Below are 23,951 nucleotides of genomic sequence, written 5' to 3'. Positions count from 1 at the left end.
AGCTGTACTTTGCACACAAAAATACATCAACAGACAGACAGACGGACATCGCTAAATCGACTCAGAATTTAATTCTAAGCCGATCCGTATACTAAAAGGTTGGTCTATGATTACTCCTTCTTGGCGTTACATACAAATACACAAACTTATTATACCCTGTACCACAGTGGTGGTGAAGGGTATAAAAAGGGAATAAACTGTAGGTAGCCATCATACGAATCGGTAATGTGGTTAAATTAATTTTAAATACAAAAAATTGTTTCCATACAAAATTTTTTTTTAAGTAAATTGTCCACATTTCGTAGTAAGATTTTTATATTGCCTAGATATTTTCATAATACAACCAACGAAGCATTAACTACTGTGTTGGAAATTTATTTAAAGAAAAATCCTTCCCATTTGGAAGTCAGTGAACTAAAAAAAATTATTGAAATCAAATCGATGATTTGACGGTGGCAAAGGAAAAGAGATATGTTTGTACGAATTTATTTCGGCATAAGCCGGCTATTGTGTAAACCTTTTTTCAGAAGGTTCAAGTGTGGTTCACTTTTGGGTTTAGTGAACTGCCTGAATTTATTCTGATAATTGGTTAATAGTTTTGCTGCAAGTAGAGGATGCTGATGAGGAATGTGGTAATTCCGAAATGTGCATCCATCCAACCATCTTGCAGTCTATAGGGCTTTGCCCAAATAAATTCGACAAATATTCGTTTCCTCTGTTGGTTAAGCTACACTTGTAGTTTAGTCAATGCATGGTTTTAAGCTGAAATCAAAAACAACAATATTTGGGGCCTTAAAAATTGAAGGAGGATGTGTTTGGGAGTACCTTATAACTCAACATTTTTCTTATTGTTGTTTATAATCCAGACTAAAAAAAAAAATTCTTGAAAATTGACAAATACTTTGTTTTTCAAATTAAATTACAAAATCTAAAGCATATACGTATATGGATATTTTATTATGTTTTATTAATCAAAGAAAATACAATTTCTTAAACCGTATGTAAACTTGTGTATGACTGTGTATATGTTACAGAAGATTTTTTTATATGTGAGGATTTAACAGTAATAAATACATCGATTTTCGACCATTACATATATTATATATATTAATAATACAGTTGTACAATGGTATTGCGATTTATTACGTTAAAATAGCCGCAATTCTATTAATTTCATGGGATATTCAGCTTTACGATGGTTATAATTATATCTATATAATTTCAGTTTTGTTATCTGTAAATATATGAAAAGATCATGTTAAGATCTACCATTTTAATATTTTTTTTGTACCAACCTCTCTTCGTGATTTTCGCTTACATATGCGATTAAGGTTGTCAAATGTTATTGGATAGCTATGTTTCGAAGCCCTCTTCAAATTGGATCGGATTTTGCTGGCTGATGTGGGGGCCTCAAGCCGGGAAATCTATTAAATAAAGTCAAAATGATATATTAGCATAATATGTCAAATGAAGAAACTATTACAGATGCTGTATTATAAACAGGTTTTCACAGCTGATGTACATCGAGATGTTAAATAATCAATAAAATAGTTGACCTATATCAACAATGTCTAGAAAATAAGCAATCATACCCCAATGTTCTGTTTTACGATTCCGCAAAAATAGTATGCTTACATATAATTCAAACTGTGGGTTAGGATGAAATCGAGATTCAGGTCCCCTGTATCATGTCGGCTGAAATACACCAGTACTCGGCTTGTTGTGTGCTCTAACTTCTTCTATCCACCGTACCCTTCTTTTATTTCAAAAGCTCTGTGTCTCTAACGAATTCCCTAATTTGTTTCCAGTAACTGTTCCCAAGCACGGCCACGTGCCAAATCACCTCTTCATCGATATGGTTAATGCGGGGCTGTAATAAAGGTAGTCCTCCAAGTTTCTATCATCATCAAAGCACGTCCTACCTGCACCATCCTCCGCTGCTCCTAAGCGGTGCAGATGTGTTCTCAATTCTAGGTGCCCGGTCATTACTCCTACGGTCCTCCTGACTGTCGTCCCAATCTCCTTGAGTATTTACGTCGCCCTTCCGACCGTTGCATTGGTCTGCATCGCTCTAAGTGTCTCCCGTGGCTTTGCGTTCCTTTAGTTCACTTCTCTATGTGTCCTAGCTCTTATCGCCAGTCCACTTGCCATTACGTTTTCTCTTAATGCGGCGTGTCCCGTCATCCACATTATTGAACTCTGTTCTACAACCTTACGAATTTATTACTAATTAAATTGTGATAAATTGAATTACGTACACCCTCAAAAAAAAAAAAAGTCGCTTCTCTAACATATGTTCCAAACATATTTTGCAGGAAGCACATATATTATTGGATACTGCCGAAACATTAATATGTTTGTTTTATGTGAACATATTATATGTTTGGAAGCGTTTTGAACCCAAAAATATTATATTATGCTTGGAAGAATTTTCCCCAAAGAAGATTGTGCTCATTCCCTCACTTCCACGAAATTTTTTAGTTCTTGGTACGTTTTTCTGTAATACAAATAATGTTGAAGATATTACTCAATTTTATAATTTTTTTAAATTCTACCTTTCGCCTGGACGGAGAATCGAACCGAGGACCATACAGTTTGTAAGCTAACACACTATCCACAGGGCTACGTAGCTGTTATAGTAACCAGTAGAAATTATCGTTATACGTTACATTTATATAGCATAGTTTGCAGCGCCCACGAGCCCATGCAAACATAATATTATTTAACAGAAACATACATTTGTTGGCCACGTGGAGCAGTGGTTAGCATGTCTGCCTTGCATGCAAAGGGTCATGGGTTCAATCCCTGCTCCGACCGAACCAATTTTTTTTAATTTAAACATTTCTATTTATATTATATTAAATTTTTATAATGAAACTTCGAAATGTGGGTTATTAAAGATTTACAGTCAGAAAAGAACAGTGCTTGGTATAAGCGAAATGGACTGAGCTTTTGGATAAAATATTATTTTTTATTGCAAAAATAACAATTTTGTAACAAAAAACTGTTTTTGGTATAAAAAAAAAGATTGAAATTTTGAAAGGAATTCAAAAACTCTAACAAAAGAAGAACGTTGAGTCGAGTATATGCTTACATAAATAATTTTATAATATACACATACATTTATTTAGGCGTGAACAGTTTTTTACTTGCATTTAACACCATTTTAAATGCATTTAAAATTTATCGTGTTTTGTACTTAATTTAATTTTTTACTTTTAAGGCCGGTATTAAGTTGGCATTATCGCTCTAAAATTATTGTTTTGCCTTTTACCTTTCTTTAATAATTCATTTTAAAGAAAATAAACAAAATTCGGACTTAATGCCCGCTTTTATATTTGAAGGTGTCCGTCAACTCCACTTGGACTACTTATTAATAAAGAGGAACTAAACTTTGTTTTTATACATTTTACTGTTTAATTTTTCACGATTTCTTCCTTTTTTCATTTTACTGTCCCAACCAGAGATGGTCTGTCGTAAACTGTAAAGTATTTGACATACGTTTATGACGTATTTTACCATACGTCAAAAACGTCGCAAACCTTCGTAAAATACTTAGTTTTTGACAATATTGAAATTTGTATAGTATACGGTTTTTAAAACCAACTATATCATACTTTTTTGTATGCCTTCAGGTTCAAGGCTTTGAAAATCTGACTTTTGCCACGGCAATTTTCACATTTACAACAATTTGAAAACGCATTCAGAAGTTAATCAAATACCAGTTTCTCTGGAAAATGTTGCAAATTACTTTTGAATAAAAAATTCAAATTAGTATAATTATAAATTCTAAAATTCTTCAATATGTCTTAAGATAATAATAAAATAGTTTGAAATCAAATCTAAGCATCCTGTAAGTGATTTTTGACATTTACTACGTTTTATACAGGTATATGACGTTTTCGACGTTTACAACTTTTTGACAGTAGAAAATCCAAAATATTGGTAATCGGACCATCTCTGGTCCCAACTCTAAAAAGAGTATAGTGCCCTTTCGTTATTTTTATGAAGATCCCTTTGTAATGTTTGTATATTTTCCACAGTTTTTTTTAATTTCCTTTGCCTGAATATTTTGACTTACTCCTCGTACGTTCCGATTTCTTTTAACGAACCACGAAAAAAATTGTGTCCATAATGCCAAAATGATAAACAAGACACATGTCCACACATACATAAAATGCTGCTCTCAAGGCGAAAACACATGCTGTTTTTTTTTCAAATGTCTATTTTCTTGGTTCCGAATGTCTATTCTCTTCACTCCGAATATTCCTTCTAATATTCAAATTAAATAATATTTAGACTTAAGCGGTTTCACAGATATTGCTCTCTTTAGATTCTCTCGCTGTGTTATGTTGATATCTTTCGTCAACCCTACCGGTTTCTATCTGTTTCTCTGTCGCTCTCTGAATAAAATATCACAACATATGTTATATATGTTTACTCGAAATTTGTACATTTATATATGTTTACATTCACACATATTATTTTTATGAAACATTCATGCCCAAACAAAATATATTCTAACATATTAACATAGGTGTCCCAAACATTTAGTGTTAGTTTAGAAACATTACATGTTTGCACTTAAATATATTGTGTTTAAAAATTGTGCCCGAAACACATTTTGTTTATATCGGAACATATGATATAAACACATGTTTGTTTGACAACTCTCTTCTCTCTCAATTTTGTGATCTAGTCCTCTGTGTATCTTCTCATTTTATTGTCGTGGTTTAACAGTTGTGTTTTGGCAGCAGTATGTGCAACATGTGCGGAGAAATTCATGCACTGGTGAAAAAATTACCACACGTGAACGATAGCGAGTTTTTTTTTTGGAAACGTTTTTACCACCACCACGCCGTTAAGGTAAGTATTCAGAAGTAAATAAAATACCTCACGTGTGCTTTTGTCTTGCATTTTCATGAGTTGACAAATACCTCAGATTCCACTGTACGGTTCAGCGACATGTTTCTATTGAAATATGGATAAATCGGCGTTTTTATCTAAGCCTTGCTGCAAGTATAAGGGTTTCCACATATTTCAAAGCTCAGTTGAAAAATTAATAATGAGTCCAGCCATTATGCGGGCATTTTTGTAGCAAATACACCTTGTTGTATAGTTTTTTCATTATATACATAAAAGTTATCGTAAACTTTAAATCTACTATTACCATACAAATTTGTTAGATAAACTGTCAGTAAATTATTGGGAATATTATCATTTGACTCGTTTATCCTTTTTATGTTATTATAATATTCTAAAGTTATTACGATATTACTAAATTAAAATAGTAGATGTGAATTGCTGTGTGCACTGAAAAAATATTGTCGTCTCCTTAAAATACGAACGCGAATTTTGGTTATAATAGCATTTGTGAATTTCTTTTATATAAACTGTTTTCCTTGTCCAAAAGACGATAAAGTCGTTTTGTCCTTATAATTAAGTGATTCAACTTAAAAATGGGTATGTTTTCATGAAAGAAGGAAGAATTAATGAAATAGTCTTTAAATGTGAGGAGTTTTTGCCACAAACCAAAATAGCGTTCAAAAATAGAAGATGTTTTTCAACACTTTATTTTAAAAACTTATATATACAATAATTTCTACTTGAAGTCGAGACTGAATTTGCAAATTTAAGTTGGCGTTAGCACGTTTTTAAAGCGCTTTGATAGCTCATGAAGAAAAGGAAAATGTTTTTACTGGGAAATGTAAACTATAGGTATTTTCTACAATTTAAATAAAAGTACTGTATTTCGAATTTTTCACAATTTCAAAACCAAACTAAAATTTTATTTAAAAAAATGACAAATCATTTTTTTACCAAATCCAAAGCATGCTTAGATCATTTAATATTTTAAAATAACAAGTAAATAAAATAGAGGTGTTGGGAAGGTAGCTCCCAAAAAACGAAGGACTTCCAGTAAAAAATTTGTGATAGTAATCAAAATGTATCGAAAAGGCAAACAGAGCTAATATGCCTTAGATATTGTTACAGTCTCACAGAAGTGGAATTAAAATGAAAATAATATGCATTGCAAGTGAAATAAAGCCTTTAAGTTTGTTAAATTTCAATCAAAAATGTGACTTTTGATACAAACAAATTTAGCTTTTTTTCTAGCTATTTTTTTTTTTGCATTTTTAGCTTGTTTTAGCTATTTTTTTGGGCAAATCTAGCGGTTTTTGATGAAACAATTCTGGCAACGCTGGTACGGTTTAATCTATAACAAATTGTCTACAAACGCGATATTAAAGCTATATAAATACAACATGTGTACTTCAAAACGTCTCAGTGATTTAGACATAGCCCGTTTTTTGAAGACGAGGAGGAATTCAGTGACGTCGACGATGAAATAGTAGATCCCGATTTCTGTATTGATGATAGTGGCAGCAATGACGAAATAGGAGTTTCTGACAGTGACTCCGACGAATTAGATGGAATTGAAATTGTCTGTGAAGAAATTGTGGGCAACGAAACTGAAGATAGCAACAATATAACATATAGAGAACCGACCGCAAAATATTACTATGGGAGAAATGGTTTCAAATGGGTCGCATTTGAACCTAATAGATGTGTTAAAACCCCGCAGCATAATATAATTCGGTTACCTAAAAGCACAAATCAAATAGCGGAAAATGTTTTTGGATACTGGTCAAGATTTTTCGACAGCGACATTGAAGATATAATATTGGAACATACAAACATAAAATAAAAAAAAATTGAGTCATCTGAGAGAGTTGATTCTAAACCTATGGACAAAATAGAATTACGAGCTTTCCTAGGTCTTTTGATTTATACATCCGTATTTAAGACTAATTCGAAAGCTACGGAATTTATCTTTGCGACTGATGGAACCGGAAGAGAAATTATTAGATGTACCTTGTCCGAGAAACGTTCTTCTTGCATACTAAGCTATCTACGATTTGATAATCCCACGGATAGAGCTGAAAGATTGATCCGTTCGATCCGTTGGCTGCAATTGTCCTAATATTCAATAAATTTATAGAAAATTGTCAGAAAAACTATCCAATTGGTACTAACGCCTATATTGATGAAATGCTAGCACCGTTTTGAGGTAGATGCAAGTTCAACATCTATAAGCCTAAAAAACCGGCAAAGTATGGAATTAAAATAATGTCATTGACTGATGCACGCACTAGCTACCTAGCTAATGCTTATATTTACTGTGGCAAAAATTCTGATGGATTTTGCCTAACAAATGAGGAAAAGAGGCTTGCAGTACCAACACAATCCGTTATTAAATTGTGTAAAATTAATGAAGGAAGTAGAAGAAACGTTACTGCAGACAATTGCTTTTCATCACTTAAATTGATGGACGAACTGAAAAAACGGCAACTTACGTAATTAGGTACGCTAAACAAGAGCATGGGTTGTATCAAACGTGTATGTGTGAACTGTACAATGGAAGAATTTGATGAGTAGGTTTATGGTGACCTGTGTTTGTTAAGACTGAATGTGAATTCTAATATTTTTTTTTCTAAGCATCTACATCAGGCTTTAAAAAAATGAAAGTTTTATATGAATTATCTTTAATTTTGTTGTGTTTTTGATTTTTCAAAATGTTATGTGTTTGTTGTATTAAAAATAAGACTTATGAATGAAGTGCCTGTTAAGTTTTGAAAGTACATATAATATTTCCAATTATTGTTTTATTTGCGTTAAATATATTGTGTTCTAATCACCACATGCAATTATTATAGAAAAAACCAGATTTTTTTATGAAAAAATTATATATATAAAAGGGGGTAAATTTACCCCACGTCAACAAGTACGCAAAAAAAGTTTCCCTCTCCAGTTAAAGGATATTTATGAATTTATTAACTTTACTTAACTCTTGAATTTAACCGTAAGTAATTACAATCTGTCAAAAATACAAGTAGTTGCAAAGTAAAAAATAATCAGTAAGTGTCAACCATAATGTGTTGCACCTGCCTCGCTGTAAAAGCCTTCACTCAATTAAATCGTAGCATACTTGTCCTTGTCATACTGTTGTAAGAATCTCTGTTATAAATAATCAATTCGATTTGTCTTAATAAGTACCTACTACGAATTTCAAAGTCATCCACTGGGTTGCTAACCTCAGGGCCCAGTGGACGGGTATCGACTGGAGTTATAAATTTGGGCAATGACTAAGAGTTAGGCCCAACTAGTCGACCCGTAGACGGGTTGACAGGTGGCGACACTTTGACAAGTCGAACCTTTTCTAAGGTAACGACATCAAACTGAGGTAATCCCTCACGAAATAGATTCAAGAATGCTTTGGCGTCTACTCACAGGTGCTGGAAAAGTTTCCCGGCCCAGATCCTCGACACCAAGAGGCTGGTTGGTATCAAGGACAATTTAAGCTAGTCGCATTTGAGGACCAGAGGTCTATAGAATATTTTAAAGCTGCTTTGAATCTAATTGGTGAAGTTTGAGAAGAAACTGCTCTAGAGTTAGTCGAGAAGAAAGACATACCGGCTAGACCAAGAGCACATGCGTGGATACCTGCAAACCCTCCTGACCCTGAATCTATTTGAGATAGACTGAAACAATGCAATCCAGATCTTCCAACAGCTGATTGGATGGTTGGCCGTTTGGATGAAGTGGATGGACCAAGGTGGCATGCAGTGTTTATATTGAACACTCAGTCTTTGTTGCATCTGGGAAAGTCCCAAGTTATGTTATGGCTTTCATTATATCCAAATGAAGGTATATAAAAACGATCAGCTGAACGATTCGGAAATGGACAAACCTCTGTCTGAATCAGAAATAAGCGGATCCTCTTGTGAAGTCGAGGGAGATACCAAAAATGCAGACATGGATAGACATCGTATGCGAAAGGAAGTTTCTACAGTATCAAAACTCACCAAAATTGAACATATGGTTATTGCGAGAGTCACTGAGATCTCTAAAGAGGACATTCTTGATGACTCGATTGAAATGGCTGATGTGACGATTGTTGAAAATCTTGATGGTCCTACGGATCCTCCAGATAAATCTTCTCCATTGTAAGGCTGCATGTGCTTAAAAGTTCTCCTAATGAAAGGGGACATAGATATAGTTCTTATTCAAGAACCATATGTTTATAGAAACAAAATATGTGAATTAAGTACTCCGTGGTTCAAACTATTGCAGTATAGTGGTAATTATGTAAATCGAGCCTGTATAATTGCTAAAAACGAGCTCAACTTGTTTCTGCTTCCTTCAATGTTGCCAGTTTAGAATTAACCAAATGCAAATATTGGGTATCTTCGGTCTACATGGTGGGGAGATGCCTCCATGTGCCGTTAACACCTTAGTTGAGGAGTCATTAAAAACAAAGACAAAACTCATTATGGGATGCCATCCAAATGTACATCATAGTATATGGGGAAGTGGTGACATTAATACAAGAGGAGAATCACTCCTAGAGTTTATTTTGCGTATTAATTTGGTAGTTTGCAACAAGGGAGATGCCCCAACCTTTGTCACTAAGGCCTCGTAAGAACTGAATAAAATGATATCTGATTGGCAGGTTTTAAGTGAACATAGCTTCTCAGATCATCGCTACATCAGTTTCAAATTAGATGTTCATACCATCAAGACCATATTTCCGCCAAATGTTAGGAAAACTGATTGGAATAGGTATAGCGAATCGTTCAATATTATGATACCGGAAATACCAAGATATCGAACACGCAGTGGAGAGGATTACTAAGACCTTCAACATCTCACTGGAAGCTGCATGCCCTAGAAGGGTGCCAAGGGGGACCAAGGGGGAAAATCGACCACCACGGAGTTGACCACCATGGTTGAGGAAATCCTGCAGGAAGCTCTTTAACAAAGTCCACCAGAGTTCCTAAGGATTGGGACGCTTACAAGAAGAATCTGAGAGAATACAAGTGAGCACTGAGAAAGGATCAGCATAACTTTTGGAATGATTCCTGCAGCAGTATTGAGAATACGTCCGAGGCTTCCAGACTACGGAAGGTACTAGCATCCACTAACTCTGCTCCAGGTTTCATTAAAACATCGGAGGGCAATTGGACAACGTCCAGTGAGGTGACGCTGGAGGTACTATTGGACACACATTTTCCTGGAAATCAGACGGTCGAACCATGTTCTGGCGGTGCCACAGTGGCTCAGCGGTTGTTTCCTATCAGGACATTGTATCGGAATCTAGAATAAAATGGGCGTTAAATAGCTATGGACCATTCAAATCCCCCGGACCTAATGGAATACTTCGGCGGAGCTACAAGCAGTGACTGACAGAATCATCCCCTGGTTGTCGGGATATATATAGGATGTATCAATTTAGCATATATCCCAGGAAAGTGGAGGGAAACAAAAGTCGTTATCATACCTAAAGCGGGAAAAGCCTCTCACTTGAGTGCAAGGATTTCCGACCAATCAGCTTGTCCTCATTCCTACTTAAGACTCTGGAGAGGATGATAGATATTTATCTTAGAACCAGCGTCGATTTGTTTGCTCTCGAAACGACAGCATGCATACTCGAAGAGAGGTCTTTATTGAAAGTTCACTATCTGTCAAAGAATACACAAATTTGAGGGTCATATAGCTTTAGATTACTGGCGGACCTGGAAAACGTTAACTTAAGCAGTCTGCTAATGTTTTTGGAACAATCTGGTTGGTTCAACAGTAGAAAATAATCGAGAGGGTTCAGCGGTTAAAACTAGAAGTGCCCATATGTAATATGTATCACAATAGACTGAATAGTCTAAGTGAGCCTGAATCTTAATAGGGCTGCCACTTTAACCTAACTGGGTAATACGCCTTTATACGTAGTACTAAGTTCGTTTCTGCGAAAAACGAACATCTTCGTCTAATTCCGTAAATAGGGTCTCAAGCGCAGGGATGTTAATTTATTTATGTGAAATAATATGCCTGCCTACTTTTTCGTGCGAAAAATCCAGGTTTGTATAAATATGTGTTTAAAAATGCGTAAAACAAAGATTTCGCATTTATTCCGCGCTAACGTTTTTTATATGGAGCAGTTTTTTGTGCGAAAACGTGATTTTAGTACTAGGCTTTACACTGAAAATAATATTGTCGTAAGGCCAAAGATTTCTTGTCCTTGCAATAAATATACGAGTGTTGCTTAGACTTAAATATGGATATGTTATATGAAAGAAAATTTTGTTTGCCTAATGTCAATATAGCTTTAATAATTCTGAAATATTATTATTATTGTTAAATTACTATTACGAATTTGTTATCTCTTGATTTAAGTTATTTAAATTAGTTTCCGTTAATGTAAAATTGTAATGATAAGATTACGTCATCACTTGTTAGAATCAGCTATTTATTTTCTAGTACCTTCCTAAACTTGTTGTATGTTCTTTTTTTTGCTTAGTTTCATATCGAAATGTTTCTATCTCTCTCATAGTAAAACAACTCCTTTCTGTTTGGTTATTCATCTCATTGCTTATTGTCATTGTTATTGTAGTAATGTGAGCATATCTCTATGTAAGTGGATATGTGTTTGGCAGCCACCAGATGAATTACTGGTCGTAGATTATTTTACCGTTGTCAAAGAATGTTCTGACGTTGCCAGAATGCCCAGAATATTCTCGCGTTGCCAAAGAGTCATATATGAAAGCGCTCGCTATCAGGTCAGTCGTAAAATAAAAGTCACACTAAATTCTAGAATGAAGTGGAAGACTTAAAAAAGGAATTGAGCAAACTGGAGCAGTCAACTACAGGAAGAGTTCGAACGGCGCAAAATGGATATCGAGACGCATGAGTTTGATTATAAAGAAGACATTGATGAATCAATACTCGTTAACACCAGCAGTGTAGAAACTCCATCAGTGGCTTCGAATGTTGTGGATTACACACCAATGCTCAATGTTTTGGGCAAATGATGGAAGAAACCTCTCGGAAAATGGAAAATGGAAATTCCAGAAAAATGATGGAAATAAAATTACAGAAAAATGGAAGAAAATTCTAGACAAATAGAAGAAAACTATAGAAAATTGGAGGAAAAATTCGTCCAGAATTCGAGTAAAATTATAGAGGAAAACTCCAGAAAGACGAGATTTCTAAACTCCTTAATGAAAAGTTTCAACAAATTTCGGAAGATATGGAGAAACGGGTGGATCGCATCGAAAGTCAAATTGTGGAATTGGATACGAAAGACCTTTCCGTGGATGAGAAAATTGTGGCTCACGACGAGAAATTTCTACACCTTGAGAAAAAAAGTCAGAACTAGAAATTAAAGGTGGTACAGTACGCGATATCGAGGGCTCAAAAAGCAAACCTCCTGCTTTTGACGGCTCAACTTCAGTTGCTGTATTCAAATTCGAGATGGTAGCTTCTCGAAACTTGTGGTATGAAGATGACAAAGTAATTGAACTTCTATTGGCACTGAAGGGTAATGCCGCTAATGTAATACAAAGCATTCCCGCTTACTCTAGAAATAATTATAATGAAGTAATAGCGGCACTTCAACGTAAGAACATAAGCCAGACATCATTTTACAAGACTTTGCAACAGAAGTTGAGCGTGTAGTGGTAAGACTATATTTCTTTCCGAATAGGGTTTTTATGTTTTCACAGGGAATATAGCCCCATCTATTTGTCACATTGTATCGATATACTATTTTACCTATCAGCCTTTTGACGTTTTCATTTGGTTTCGTACCATTTCTATTTTTTTACAAGCTGGAAGACAGCCGTTACTGAGCCTTCGTGGGCCAAATGGTAAGATTATTCTGCCATTTTGTCCATATCATTGCCATCGAACAAAAGTCAAAAGCGTCAAAATTTTATAAGTGAAAAGTTTTTCTTTGGATAATTTGTAGTTTGATTTAACCCTGTGTTTTTTTATTCGATTTTTTTTTGACCAAGTGAGTATTAGGCAACCTTTTCACAATCATTTGGTTATAAAATTAATGAATTCACAATTTGGACAGATTTTATGGCTAATTGCATACCCATCTCATTTTATTGGATCAGTTTGGAGAAATTTATTGGATATTATTACCGCTATTGATAATTGTCGACTGCTATATTACAGACCTGAATGGTAATAATCATAACTCTCCACAATGATTATCTCTCCCTAATTGCTATTATGTTTCATTTAGGCTCTCTATATATTCTCATCAACGGTTTTGTTGCACGCCTTTCATTGATTCTACACCTATATCAATTACTTGAATTTCCAAAACTGCTTAGTTCTTCGTGACCGTCACAGCTTGCACATCACCGGGGGTGCAGACAATTGTTCGAAAAGCGAGACTTTTGATACGTGTGTGGTATTGATTTTGCTGTTTTAGTGGTCTATGAATTTGACCAAAGTGTCCCGAAACACCTCCTGTGCTTCGAATTTGTCATCTTAGAGCATGGTACACGGACGAAAAAGACTGTTTTTCATATGTTTGGGTATAAACATTATATGTTTGGAACTCAAATTTTTAAACACAATATTTTTGAGTGCAAACATATAATGTTCATAAACTAGCATAATATGTTTGGGACATATATGTTAATATGTTAGAACATATTATGTTTGGGACATAAAATGTTTGTAAATATAATATGCTTGTATGCAAACATATATTAATTTAGAAATAGCCCATAAACATATATGTGTTTACAAAGAGAGACAAAGTGTATGCTGGAAGTAAAATAATGAAAGTAACCAATTGGCGCATTACAAATATATATACACAAAGAAAATTTCATTAAATATAGGAAAAATACTACGTGTGAATATAAACAAGTATAAATTTACATATTATGAGTAAACATTTTTTTGTTTTGTTCAAACAAAGGTAATTAAAGGGATCTTCATAAAAACTAACGAAAGGGCACTATACACTGAACAAAAAGCATGTCCGGTTCCAAAGATTGTGTCTCCACTTTAACAATTTTGATATCGGTTCCGAATCAAAGAAGCGGAGAATACAAGTAAGGATGCTTTTAAGACACAATTCTCTTTTAAATGGGGTTTTGTGTACTTGACTCTACGAAGTACATTTCAATTTTTCGCTTTTTCAGCTTTTTTTCATATGCTATAAAATGTCCGTTAAAAACAAGACTTTCAGTAGAAATTATGCTATGTTTCAAGTAAAAAATGTCTTTAAAATAAAGTATTGAAAAACATATCCTATTTTTTAATGATTTTTGCCTTGTAGTCAAGATGCAAAAATGTAACAAATTTAAAGACAGTTTCATTAATTTTAAAAAACTTTTCTGAATTATTAAAGTCAAGTTGACCTTAGTCCAAAATTTGTTCTTTGATGTTATGATACCCATTTTTAAGTCAAATCACTTAATTATAACGACAACACGACTTCATTGAAAGTATCGACCTTTGAAGATCTATAAAAACAAAGATTAGTTCCTCTTTATTAATGAGTAGTCCAAGAGGAGTTGACGGATTTTTTCAAAAATAAAAGTGGGCATTGAGTTCGAGTTTTGCCGCTAAAATTATTTCTCATTTTAGCGGCAAAACCAGAATAACATTACAACTTTTTCCGGTAAATTGTATTATAACATGGTGGGGAAAGATCCAAAGCAACAATTGAATAAGTTTATTTTCTTTAAAAGAAATTATTAAAGAAAAGTAAAAGGGTAAACATGGCCATTTTAACGTGATAATGCCAATTTATACCGACCTTAAGAATTAAATTAAGTACAAAATTATTCGTTAACAAAAATTTATATATTTATTTGTATTTCTAAATTAATGGTGTTACATACTAGCAAACAATTGTTCACACCAAAATAAATTTATGTAATGTTTTAAAATTACTGTTTAGAATTTAAAAATAATGTGCTTTTGAATGGTTATCGTTAAACTTAGGATTCGATGGAAAAATATTTATATATACTCGACTTCACGTTCTTCTTTTGTAAGAGTTTTTGAATTTCTTCGAAAATTTTAAACTTGTATACAAAAACCTTTATTTGTTACACAATTTTTATTGTTGCAATACAAAAAATAATATTTGATTTGAACTCAGTCCATTTCGTTTATATCAAGCACTTTTCTTTTCTGACTTTAAGTCTTTTATAAAACACTCTTTACAATTTCGTAGTAAAAATTTAATACAGTAGTATGTAATGCTGAACACCTTTTCGGAAACTTCCGAACGTAACTGGAATATATGTTAAAAAATATATTTAAAAAAAAATTGTGTTGGTCGAAGCAGGGATCGAACCCAGGTCCCCTGTCACGCAAGGCGGACGACCAACCACTGCTCCACGCTGCCAACAAATGTATGTTTAACAATGTTATGTTGTTAAACAATGTTATGTTTGCCTCGGCTCGTGGGCGCCGCAAGCTATGCTGTATAAATATAACTTATAACGATAATTATCTCTTGATGACCATAACAGCTACGTAGGCCAGTGGTTAGTGTGCTGGCTTACAAACTGTGTGGTCCGCTGTTCGAATCCCCGTCCGGCAAAAGGTAAAATTAAAAAAAAATATATAAAATATAATAATTTCTTCTAAAATGTTTGTATTACAGAAAAAGGTGCTAAAAACTCGTGGAAGTGAGAAAAATGTGAGGGAATATACAATTAGGCAGAAAAAAAATTTGAGCACAATCTTCTTTGGGAGAAAATTCTTCTAAGCATATAATATTTTTGAGTTCTAAATGTTTCCAAACATATTATATCTTCATATAAGAACATATAGTTTTTTGGAAGACAACATTATTGAATTTGGATGGAAAAATACAAAATGTTTAGAACTTAGACTACCCAAACATATTATATTGTTTAGACCAATATGCTTTCAAACATATTATATATTGGAAGAAATCAAACATATAAATGTTTGGGCAATACCCACAAATTTATATGCTTGAAGCAAAATATGTTTGGGAGTATATGTTACAGAAGCGTTTTTTTTTTGAGGGTGTAGTGATCACCTCGACGGTCCAAAGGTGTACTGGAATAAGTTTTATTAAGAATCAATGAGAGTGTTGTGACCTTTTGTTTTCCCCGAAAAAAACAACACCTTGTGAAAAATCAGCATAAAATTAGCATAAGTTCGAGGGAGAAATTTAAAAGAAAAAATATTTCTATAAGTGTAGGAAGTAAGTTAAAGAAGTTTTTTGTTCATTTTGTTGTTTTTTTTTGTTGTTGTTGATTTCTATTAAGAATTTGAAACAAAAGAAAAAAAGAAGAGGATTAAATAATTGAAAAATAGTTCAAAGTGAAAAAGAAAACAATACCGCTATTTTGGCAAAATCACCATTCAACAAAAAAAACTTGAAGAAAACTTCAGCAGCGCAGCCGACGTAACTCAAGAAAATACTTTCATCGAGGGACGGCGAACCGGCGATAATGTAAGTGATTTTTTATACCCTTCACCACTACTGTGGTACAGGGTATAATAAGTTTGTGCATTTGTATGTAACGCCAAGAAGGAGTAATCATAGACCAACCTTTTAGTATACGGATCGACTTCGAATTAAATTCTGAGTCGATTTAGCGATGTCCGTCTGTCTGTCTGTTGGTGTATTTTTGTGTGCAAAGTACAGCTCGCAGTTTTAGTCCGATTGTCCTAAAATTTGGTATAGGGTCCTGTTTCGGCTCAAAGACGTTCCCTATTGATTTTGGTTCAGATTTAGATATAGCTGCCATATATATTTTTCACCGATCTGGTCATAATTGGCGTGTATATCAACCGATCTTCCTCAAATTCCGTGCATCCGAATATTTTATGAGTCTCGAAATACTTGCAAAATATCAGCCAAATCGGTTCACATTTAGATATAGCTCCCATATATGGCTTTCGCCCGATTTACACTCATTTGCCCACAGAGGCCAAGGTTTTGCTCCGATTTAGTTGAAATTTTGCATAGGGAGTAGAATTAGCATTGTAACTATGCGTGCTAAATTTGGTTGAAATCGTTTCAGATTTGGATATATCTCCCATATATAGCTTTCGCCCGATTTACACTCATATGACCACAGAGGCCAATTTTTAACTCCGATTTAGTTGACATTTTGCACAGGGAGTAGAATTAGCATTGTAGCTATGCGTGCCAAATTTGGTTGAAATCGGTTCAGATTTCGATATAGCTCCCATATATATGTTTTTCTGATTTCGATAAAAATGGTCAAAATACCAACATTTTCCTTGTAAAATCGCCACTGCTTAGTCGAAAAGTTGTAAAAATGACTCTAATTTTCCTAAACTTCTAATACATATGTATCGAGCGATAAATCATAAATAAACTTTTGCGAAGTTTCCTTAAAATTGCTTCTGATTTAAATGTTTCCCATATATTTTTTTTTACTGAAATTGTGTTCCACCCTAGTGCATCAGCCAACTTAAATTTTGAGTCTATAGATTTTGTAAAAGTCTATCAAATTCTGTCCAAATCGAGTGATATTTAAATGTATGTATTTGGGACAAACCTTTATATATAGCACCCAACACATTTGACGGATGTGATATGGTATCGAAAATGTATGCCCTGTTCCTGTATATCGAACGAAAACCAGTTCGAAAGAAAGGCAGTCACTCGAATTCGAATGAATTTGGGTTTTTCTATTTTTGAAAGTTCGATTCGTTTGTATGAGTATACATTGATTATTAAAAATGAGTATTTTTAAATTTTTGGCCTGAGAATTCATTCAAATGTTAACAATACTTTTACTTTTTTCTTGACACTTATTGTATATGTTCGTTTATTACTCGACAACAAAATATGAAGTGACTTGCCTTTCGAAATAAAAGAACAAAAATCAATTTTCTTTCGTTTGGAATACGAAAGAAAGCTTTCGTTCGATATACAGGAACAGGCCATTAAATCCGTGAAGTCATTCGTATATTAATTTAAATGAAAGCTACATTCGCCTGAGATATGAAATCAAATTCTTAAATTTAAGTTTTTTCGACATGATCACCCCGATTTTTGCCCCATAAATGTTGCTGAAAATAATCAAGTGTATTAGAATGATTTTTCCTGGTCGAGAAATAAAATTATCTGCCAAACTTCTAAAATTTCTGTTGAATTTTTGAAAATCACATATATACCCAGCAAAAAAAGCGTCGCCAAAAAAGTAATCAAAATGTTTTTTGGATCCGGAAGTGGTCCAAAATTGACGTAGAAGCGATGAATTTGCATCACTTCTTTAGGTGTGATCCGAATTCAATGTTTTGGATGTAACTTAAAAAATTCTGTGATATTTTGTCAAATAAATAATTTTTAATGGATTCTAACGCTTGTCTGAAAAGTTTGACCTCAAATATTATCAAAAATTCACAATTTTTTCAGATTGGATTTAGCATTTTTTCGACAAAATTTAAATAATTTGTACCTTTTTATGAATTCTTGAACTATTTTTAAACAATTTGAAACAAAAAAAGTTAAAATTACCCATTCAAAATATGAACAAAAACATGTTTTAAAAAATTGAATGAAAAGAACTTCCTGTGTAGTTAAAATAAAGAACATCATTGGGAGTACATCTTCTGGAAGTGCTTTTAAAGTTGTGCCTTTGGAAGAACTTCCAAATTTTTTTGCTGGATAAATTTATAACTCTTTCTTTTGTTTTATAAGTAAACCCAAAAGTTACCACTATTTTTTTTCTCGGTTAGATTTATTTTGCTTTCAGTTTTCCTCTTTATCATTTTTGTTCATCTATTTTCGATATTTATTTAAATATTTTAGTTTTGCTAAAAATTATTTTAATGTCCAATTTAAAAATTCAAACTTTTAAAGATTAAGTCAGGATTTTTCAATAATGATATTATTTTTAAGCTTATCGAATTTAAATAATGGATTCTTGCACTTTTGAATTAGGAATAAATTATAATGAATTCTGAATAAGATCGAAAAGGTATCTGTTTGATTCCCCGTAGAATCGGGTAAGGTTTGTTGTTGGCATATTAGGGGTCGAAACATTAAAGATGTAAAGGAATTTTTCCAGTTTCGACCATGGTTGGGTGGGCAGTGTTGGCAACACTACATCTTGTTGCTTAAGGCTTTTGTGGTGGTGCATTCTACGAGATCCCTTGATTCTTAACTTTTAACTTCTTCTCTTCTTTCTGGCATACAATCTTTTTTCCCCTATTCTAGTACTAAACTATTTAGGCTTTTGTTTTGTTCTCTAAATTTCATCTTACACTACATCAGTCCGCTTTAATATTCTCAGCACGCTTTTACAAAAATAAAAATTTATATGTGGCACAGTGGTACCCAAGGAATTGTAGCAGATCGAACCCTACCCACCGACGAGCGATAAGGCCGGATATATTGCGTGCTGGTGCTCATTTCAATGTCTCAATAACATCGACCACCTTTCTTTACACGTAATATGGTACAACCGATTGGTGCTATTGAGATACCCAGGAGAGAGTCATTCACTTGTGAACCGCATCAAGATTGAGACTTTTGTGAATGGCATTCGAGACCCAGAATCAAAATCCGCCATTGAACCGATGAAAGAAGCTATGAAGCAGGTAATGCAAGAAATGAAGCAAGGCACAAATAAATCCCGTATCAAATGCTATAACTGTTATAAGCCGGGACATCTAGCTCGAGAATGCAAAGCACAACGCAAACGATCAAGTTCCACATCACCATCGAACAATAGCCATAAGGTGACTTCACAGTCATGTGAGTCACCTTTAACCTAAATCGACCTAGTTCAGCGGGGGAAGAGCTGGCTTCCACAGACGATGGCCCCACCATCTCCATAGCAATAGTTCAACAGAAAAATAACCATTTAACCATTGCGGGTGTTATAAATGGCGACAAGCGTACATTGGATACTGGTGCATCAAAGTCTATCTTTAGATCTGATTTAGTAAAAGGAAAAGTTACACCACTGATTGGAGTCAGGCTACGCACGGCTACAGGGGAACCTGCAACTGTATATGGAAAGGTCGTCGTAAAGTTAACTATTGCTAACAAATCCGTTAATTATGAGGTCATTGTGGCCGACATTGTAGACGAAGTTATAATTGGAGCGGTTTTTATGATTGCTTTCGGAATCAATATGGATATGAAGCGTCGTGTAATGACATGGTGTGATACCGAAATAGCGGTAAACGTGGACTACAAAATATTAAATCACGTTGGACACACTAGCTGGAATAACATGGATTTCCACACTTGACTTTCACAGCGGCTATTGGCACGTAGAAATCGCCAAAAAAGACATGTTACAGAAGAGGGCATATCCAACGATGAAGACAATATCCAAGCAGTAAAAGATTGGCCACGTCCCAGAAATCTCCACAAATTGAAAAGAACTATTGCGTAACGAGAAGAGAGCTGCTAGCTGCCATAATCACAAAAAAAAAAAATAAAAACAATATATGAAATATGAACTTAAAGGAAGGAAGGAGCGGATAAATTATATTAAAAGAAATATAAATAAAATTATTTACTAAATCTTACCTACTGAAAAAGGATGCTGCAGCTTATGGATTATAAGAACTCTTTTTATCAAATCTTGAATTACACGAAATAACACTAAGAATTGAATATTTCCAAAATATATATTTATATTTAATGTCATATAGTTTAAGAATATATGCGATCAAGACCTCAACATCAGCGGGCCCGAAGATAACGAGGATATTGATGAGTCATCTATTAAATATTAGCTCGACTCATAGACATATATAAAATCTCATCTTACTAACATTTCCCCAAGTGGGTACTTTAATTTTAATTATTCTCTATAACACTTTAACTCCTAGTAACACAACATAAATAAATACATACATTTTAAATATTCTAAATATTCCATGATTTTAATATAATTTACAATTATGTTTTTTCTATAAATCCGGAATCTTCTAATTTACGAAAGGTAACAATGGCATAATAAGGTAAACAAGAAGGGGACTTATTGGCTAAATTACACCTAATGTCAATTCTATTAAAAAAATACTACATATATTCTATTTATTTTTATAAAAGAGCTATCTTATAATTTTCTTTTTCCGATCCGAATCTCTTCCTCTTAAACAAGGACTCTCCCAAGACTGAGCATGGCCAAGAACCAGAAGATAGCCAGTTTCAAAGAGGTAACATACCGTAAGGGGGTTCGTCACAATACTTGTATCGGAACTGATCACTCAGCTCTACGATGGCTGCTCCAGTTCAAGAATACGGAAGTTGGATAGAAAGACTCCAAAGCTACGATTTCAGTAGCGACCATAGAAAAGGTGTCAAACATGGCAACGCTGACGCCTTGTCGACCCTGCAATGTCGAGTGCATAGACTGCTGGAAAGCTGATCATAAGGAAGAAATCGTTGATGTCCGGCTGTTACACATCGTCCCTGGAGTGGACTGGTCAATATAACAGCGACAAGATTCAATTTTGAGGAAAATTATTTCGGCTAAGGAATAAGATAAGAAATCTAGCAAGAAAGAAATCGCAGCCGAAAGTCCACTTACAAAATCATACTAGACTCAGTGGGACAGTCTATGGTCAAAGGAACCCTGCATCGTAAATGGGAAACCGAAAATGGCAAGCGCAGCCGAAATTTAACCATCGAACCGCAATCCAAAATAAGAGATGTTTTGATGGATTCCACAATGGTCCCAGTGGAGGTCATCTGGGAATAAACAAAACTGGGGAGAAAGTGAAGCAACGATTCTACTTGGTTGGATGTGAAAAATCAATTGCTGAATTGCGAAAAGTGCATGAAGGCGAAAGATCCAAACCGAAAAAATAAAGGTCATATGCAAGAGTAAAGACCTGGAGCCCCTTTTGTAAGAATAGCAATGGACGTGGCAGGCCCTGGTAACCGATATGTCCTAGTGGTTAAGGATTACTTCAGCAAGTGGCCATTGGTTTATGCAGTTCCAAACCAAGAGCCAAAGGCGATTGTGGATGTTGTCAAAGAAACTGGATATGTCGCTGCGGTGTGCCGTCCGAGATTCACTCAGACAAGGTAAGAAATTTTGAATGGAGATGTGTTAATCCCTTGGCATCAAGAAAACGAGGACTACGCTATTTCATCCACAGTTCGACGGTATGGTATTTAATCGCACTCTTGAGGAACATCATCGGAATGTGGTGGAAAATAGAGGTCTGCATCGAATAACTTTTCACTTCATGTATGCAATTCGCTGTCGAATTCGTATAGTAGAAGCAAAAAAATAATTCTTTCCTCCCAAACGAAATTTTAGACAAACAAAGTTCGTTTCTCATTTGCTTTTCGCTGTAAGGAAGTGTATTTGGGAGAAAAGTATATCCTTTTTGTGATAAACGTTTATTCTTTTCCAGGATGTAAAAACAATTTCATAAGGACAAACTCAAAAAAAAAAAAAAAAATACATTTCCCTCCAATTGCATTTTCCCTCACATCTTTCTCACATCCACGATGTTTTTTAGTTCTTAACACCTTTTCCTGTAATACCAACAATGTAGAAGAAATTATACGATTTTATAAATTTTAAAATTTGTTTTTACCTTTCGCCTGGACGGAGAATCGAACCGCGGACCATGCAGTTTGTAAGCCAACACACTAACCCAGCAAAAACTAGGTAACCACATCTCATTACAATTGGCATTACCAGGAGTACAGCTGTCATTACACGTTGCATTACATTGCGGTGAGCTATAATGACTAACTTGTAATGACAAAAATAAATACTTCTCGGTAATTTTCGAATTGTTATTCTCAAATTTTTATGCAGTTGGCTGTTAATGACTTAATAAAATAGAATGTTGGTACCAATAGGTATAATTATTCACATATTTGAGTATTTACTTAAAAAATCAAAAAGTAATTCTGAACATATTTCCGTTAAGAAATTTTTATCACAAATATTTCATAATAATTGTGCTTTAAATTAATGTCATTATCATATTATTTTTTTAATAAAGACTTTCTTATACCTCATTCACATTACACTTCCAAAATGCACTTAAACAAGATTTAAAATGCCATTTGCCTTATAAAAAAAGGGACTTAAAATCCACTTTTAGTAGATTTCGAACCTAATGTTAATTGACTATTGGATATATTATAACGTAATTTACGAATCCAACTCCCTTAAACAACCTACATTTATTTCCATGTTAAGTGTGAAATTAATTTGCGTGTAATCTTATTTAGATGATTTATTAGATTTTTTGTTTATTTATACAATATTTGTTTCTATTCAAGTAGTGCTCCTATTACAGCATTACTCGCCATATTTTAATCCATGTAATCGGCCATAGAAGCCAATATTTTCGAGATTTGGTTGCCTGAGACAATAAGTGGCTATTTTACAAACTTTGGTGTATCTACGAATAAGTGATTACATATTAGGTGATTATATGCTCTAAAAGCACTACTTATTTCATGGCCTAAAGTATGCCTGGGGAGAAGTACTTTCCTCCTAGGACATGCGTATGTAAATGTAATCCGGAGCGATGCCAATTAATAAGTGGTTATTAATTTTTAAATAGGCTTACATACAAGATTACCGGGTAATGAGAGTTTTTGCTGGGAACCACTGAGCTATGTACCTGTTATGGTCATCAATAGATAAATATCCATATAAGTTATATTTATATAGCATAGCTTGCGGCACCCACGAACCGAATAAACAAAGTTTATTTAACAGAAACAAACATTTAGTTTGGCACCGTGGTGCAGTGGTTGCTACGTCCGACTTGCATGCCAAGGGTCGTGGGTTCGATCCCTGCTACGACCAGAGTTTTTTTGTTTTTTTTTTTACATATATTCCAGATATGTTCGGAAGATTCCGAAAAAATGTTCAACATTACATTGTAGTATATTAAATTTTGAACTGTAAAATGTGTCTTATTAAAACCCTAAAGTCAGAAAAGAACAGTGTTTAATATAAACGAAATGGACTGTGTTGTTGTTTCAAAAATAACTTTTTTATTGAAAAAATAAAAATTTTGTAACAAACGAATTTTTTTGGTGATAAAAGTTTAAAATTTTCGAAGCAATTCAAAAAACTCTAACAAAAGAAAAACGTTTTCGGTACACGTTTTCC

General features: G+C 33.9%; 1 protein-coding gene across 1 annotated transcript in view; it reads right to left on the bottom strand.

The window, feature by feature from the left end:
• Positions 1 to 1,001: 1,001 nt before the first annotated feature.
• The window catches only part of LOC142235590 (uncharacterized), a 109,836-nt gene continuing 86,886 nt past the window's right edge, over positions 1,002 to 23,951 (bottom strand). The window contains exons 4-5 of the mRNA XM_075306849.1: positions 1,296 to 1,424; positions 1,002 to 1,234 (exon numbers count right to left, since the gene is read on the bottom strand). Coding sequence (XP_075162964.1) covers positions 1,148 to 1,234; positions 1,296 to 1,424 — 216 coding nt within the window. The 3' untranslated portion in view covers positions 1,002 to 1,147. The remainder of the gene's footprint in view (positions 1,235 to 1,295; positions 1,425 to 23,951) is intronic.

Source organism: Haematobia irritans, chromosome 4 (genome assembly GCF_050003625.1).
Source record: "Haematobia irritans isolate KBUSLIRL chromosome 4, ASM5000362v1, whole genome shotgun sequence".
In the NCBI taxonomy this organism is placed as follows: Eukaryota; Metazoa; Arthropoda; class Insecta; order Diptera; family Muscidae; genus Haematobia; species Haematobia irritans.
This window is presented reverse-complemented; position numbering and strand designations above follow the sequence as displayed.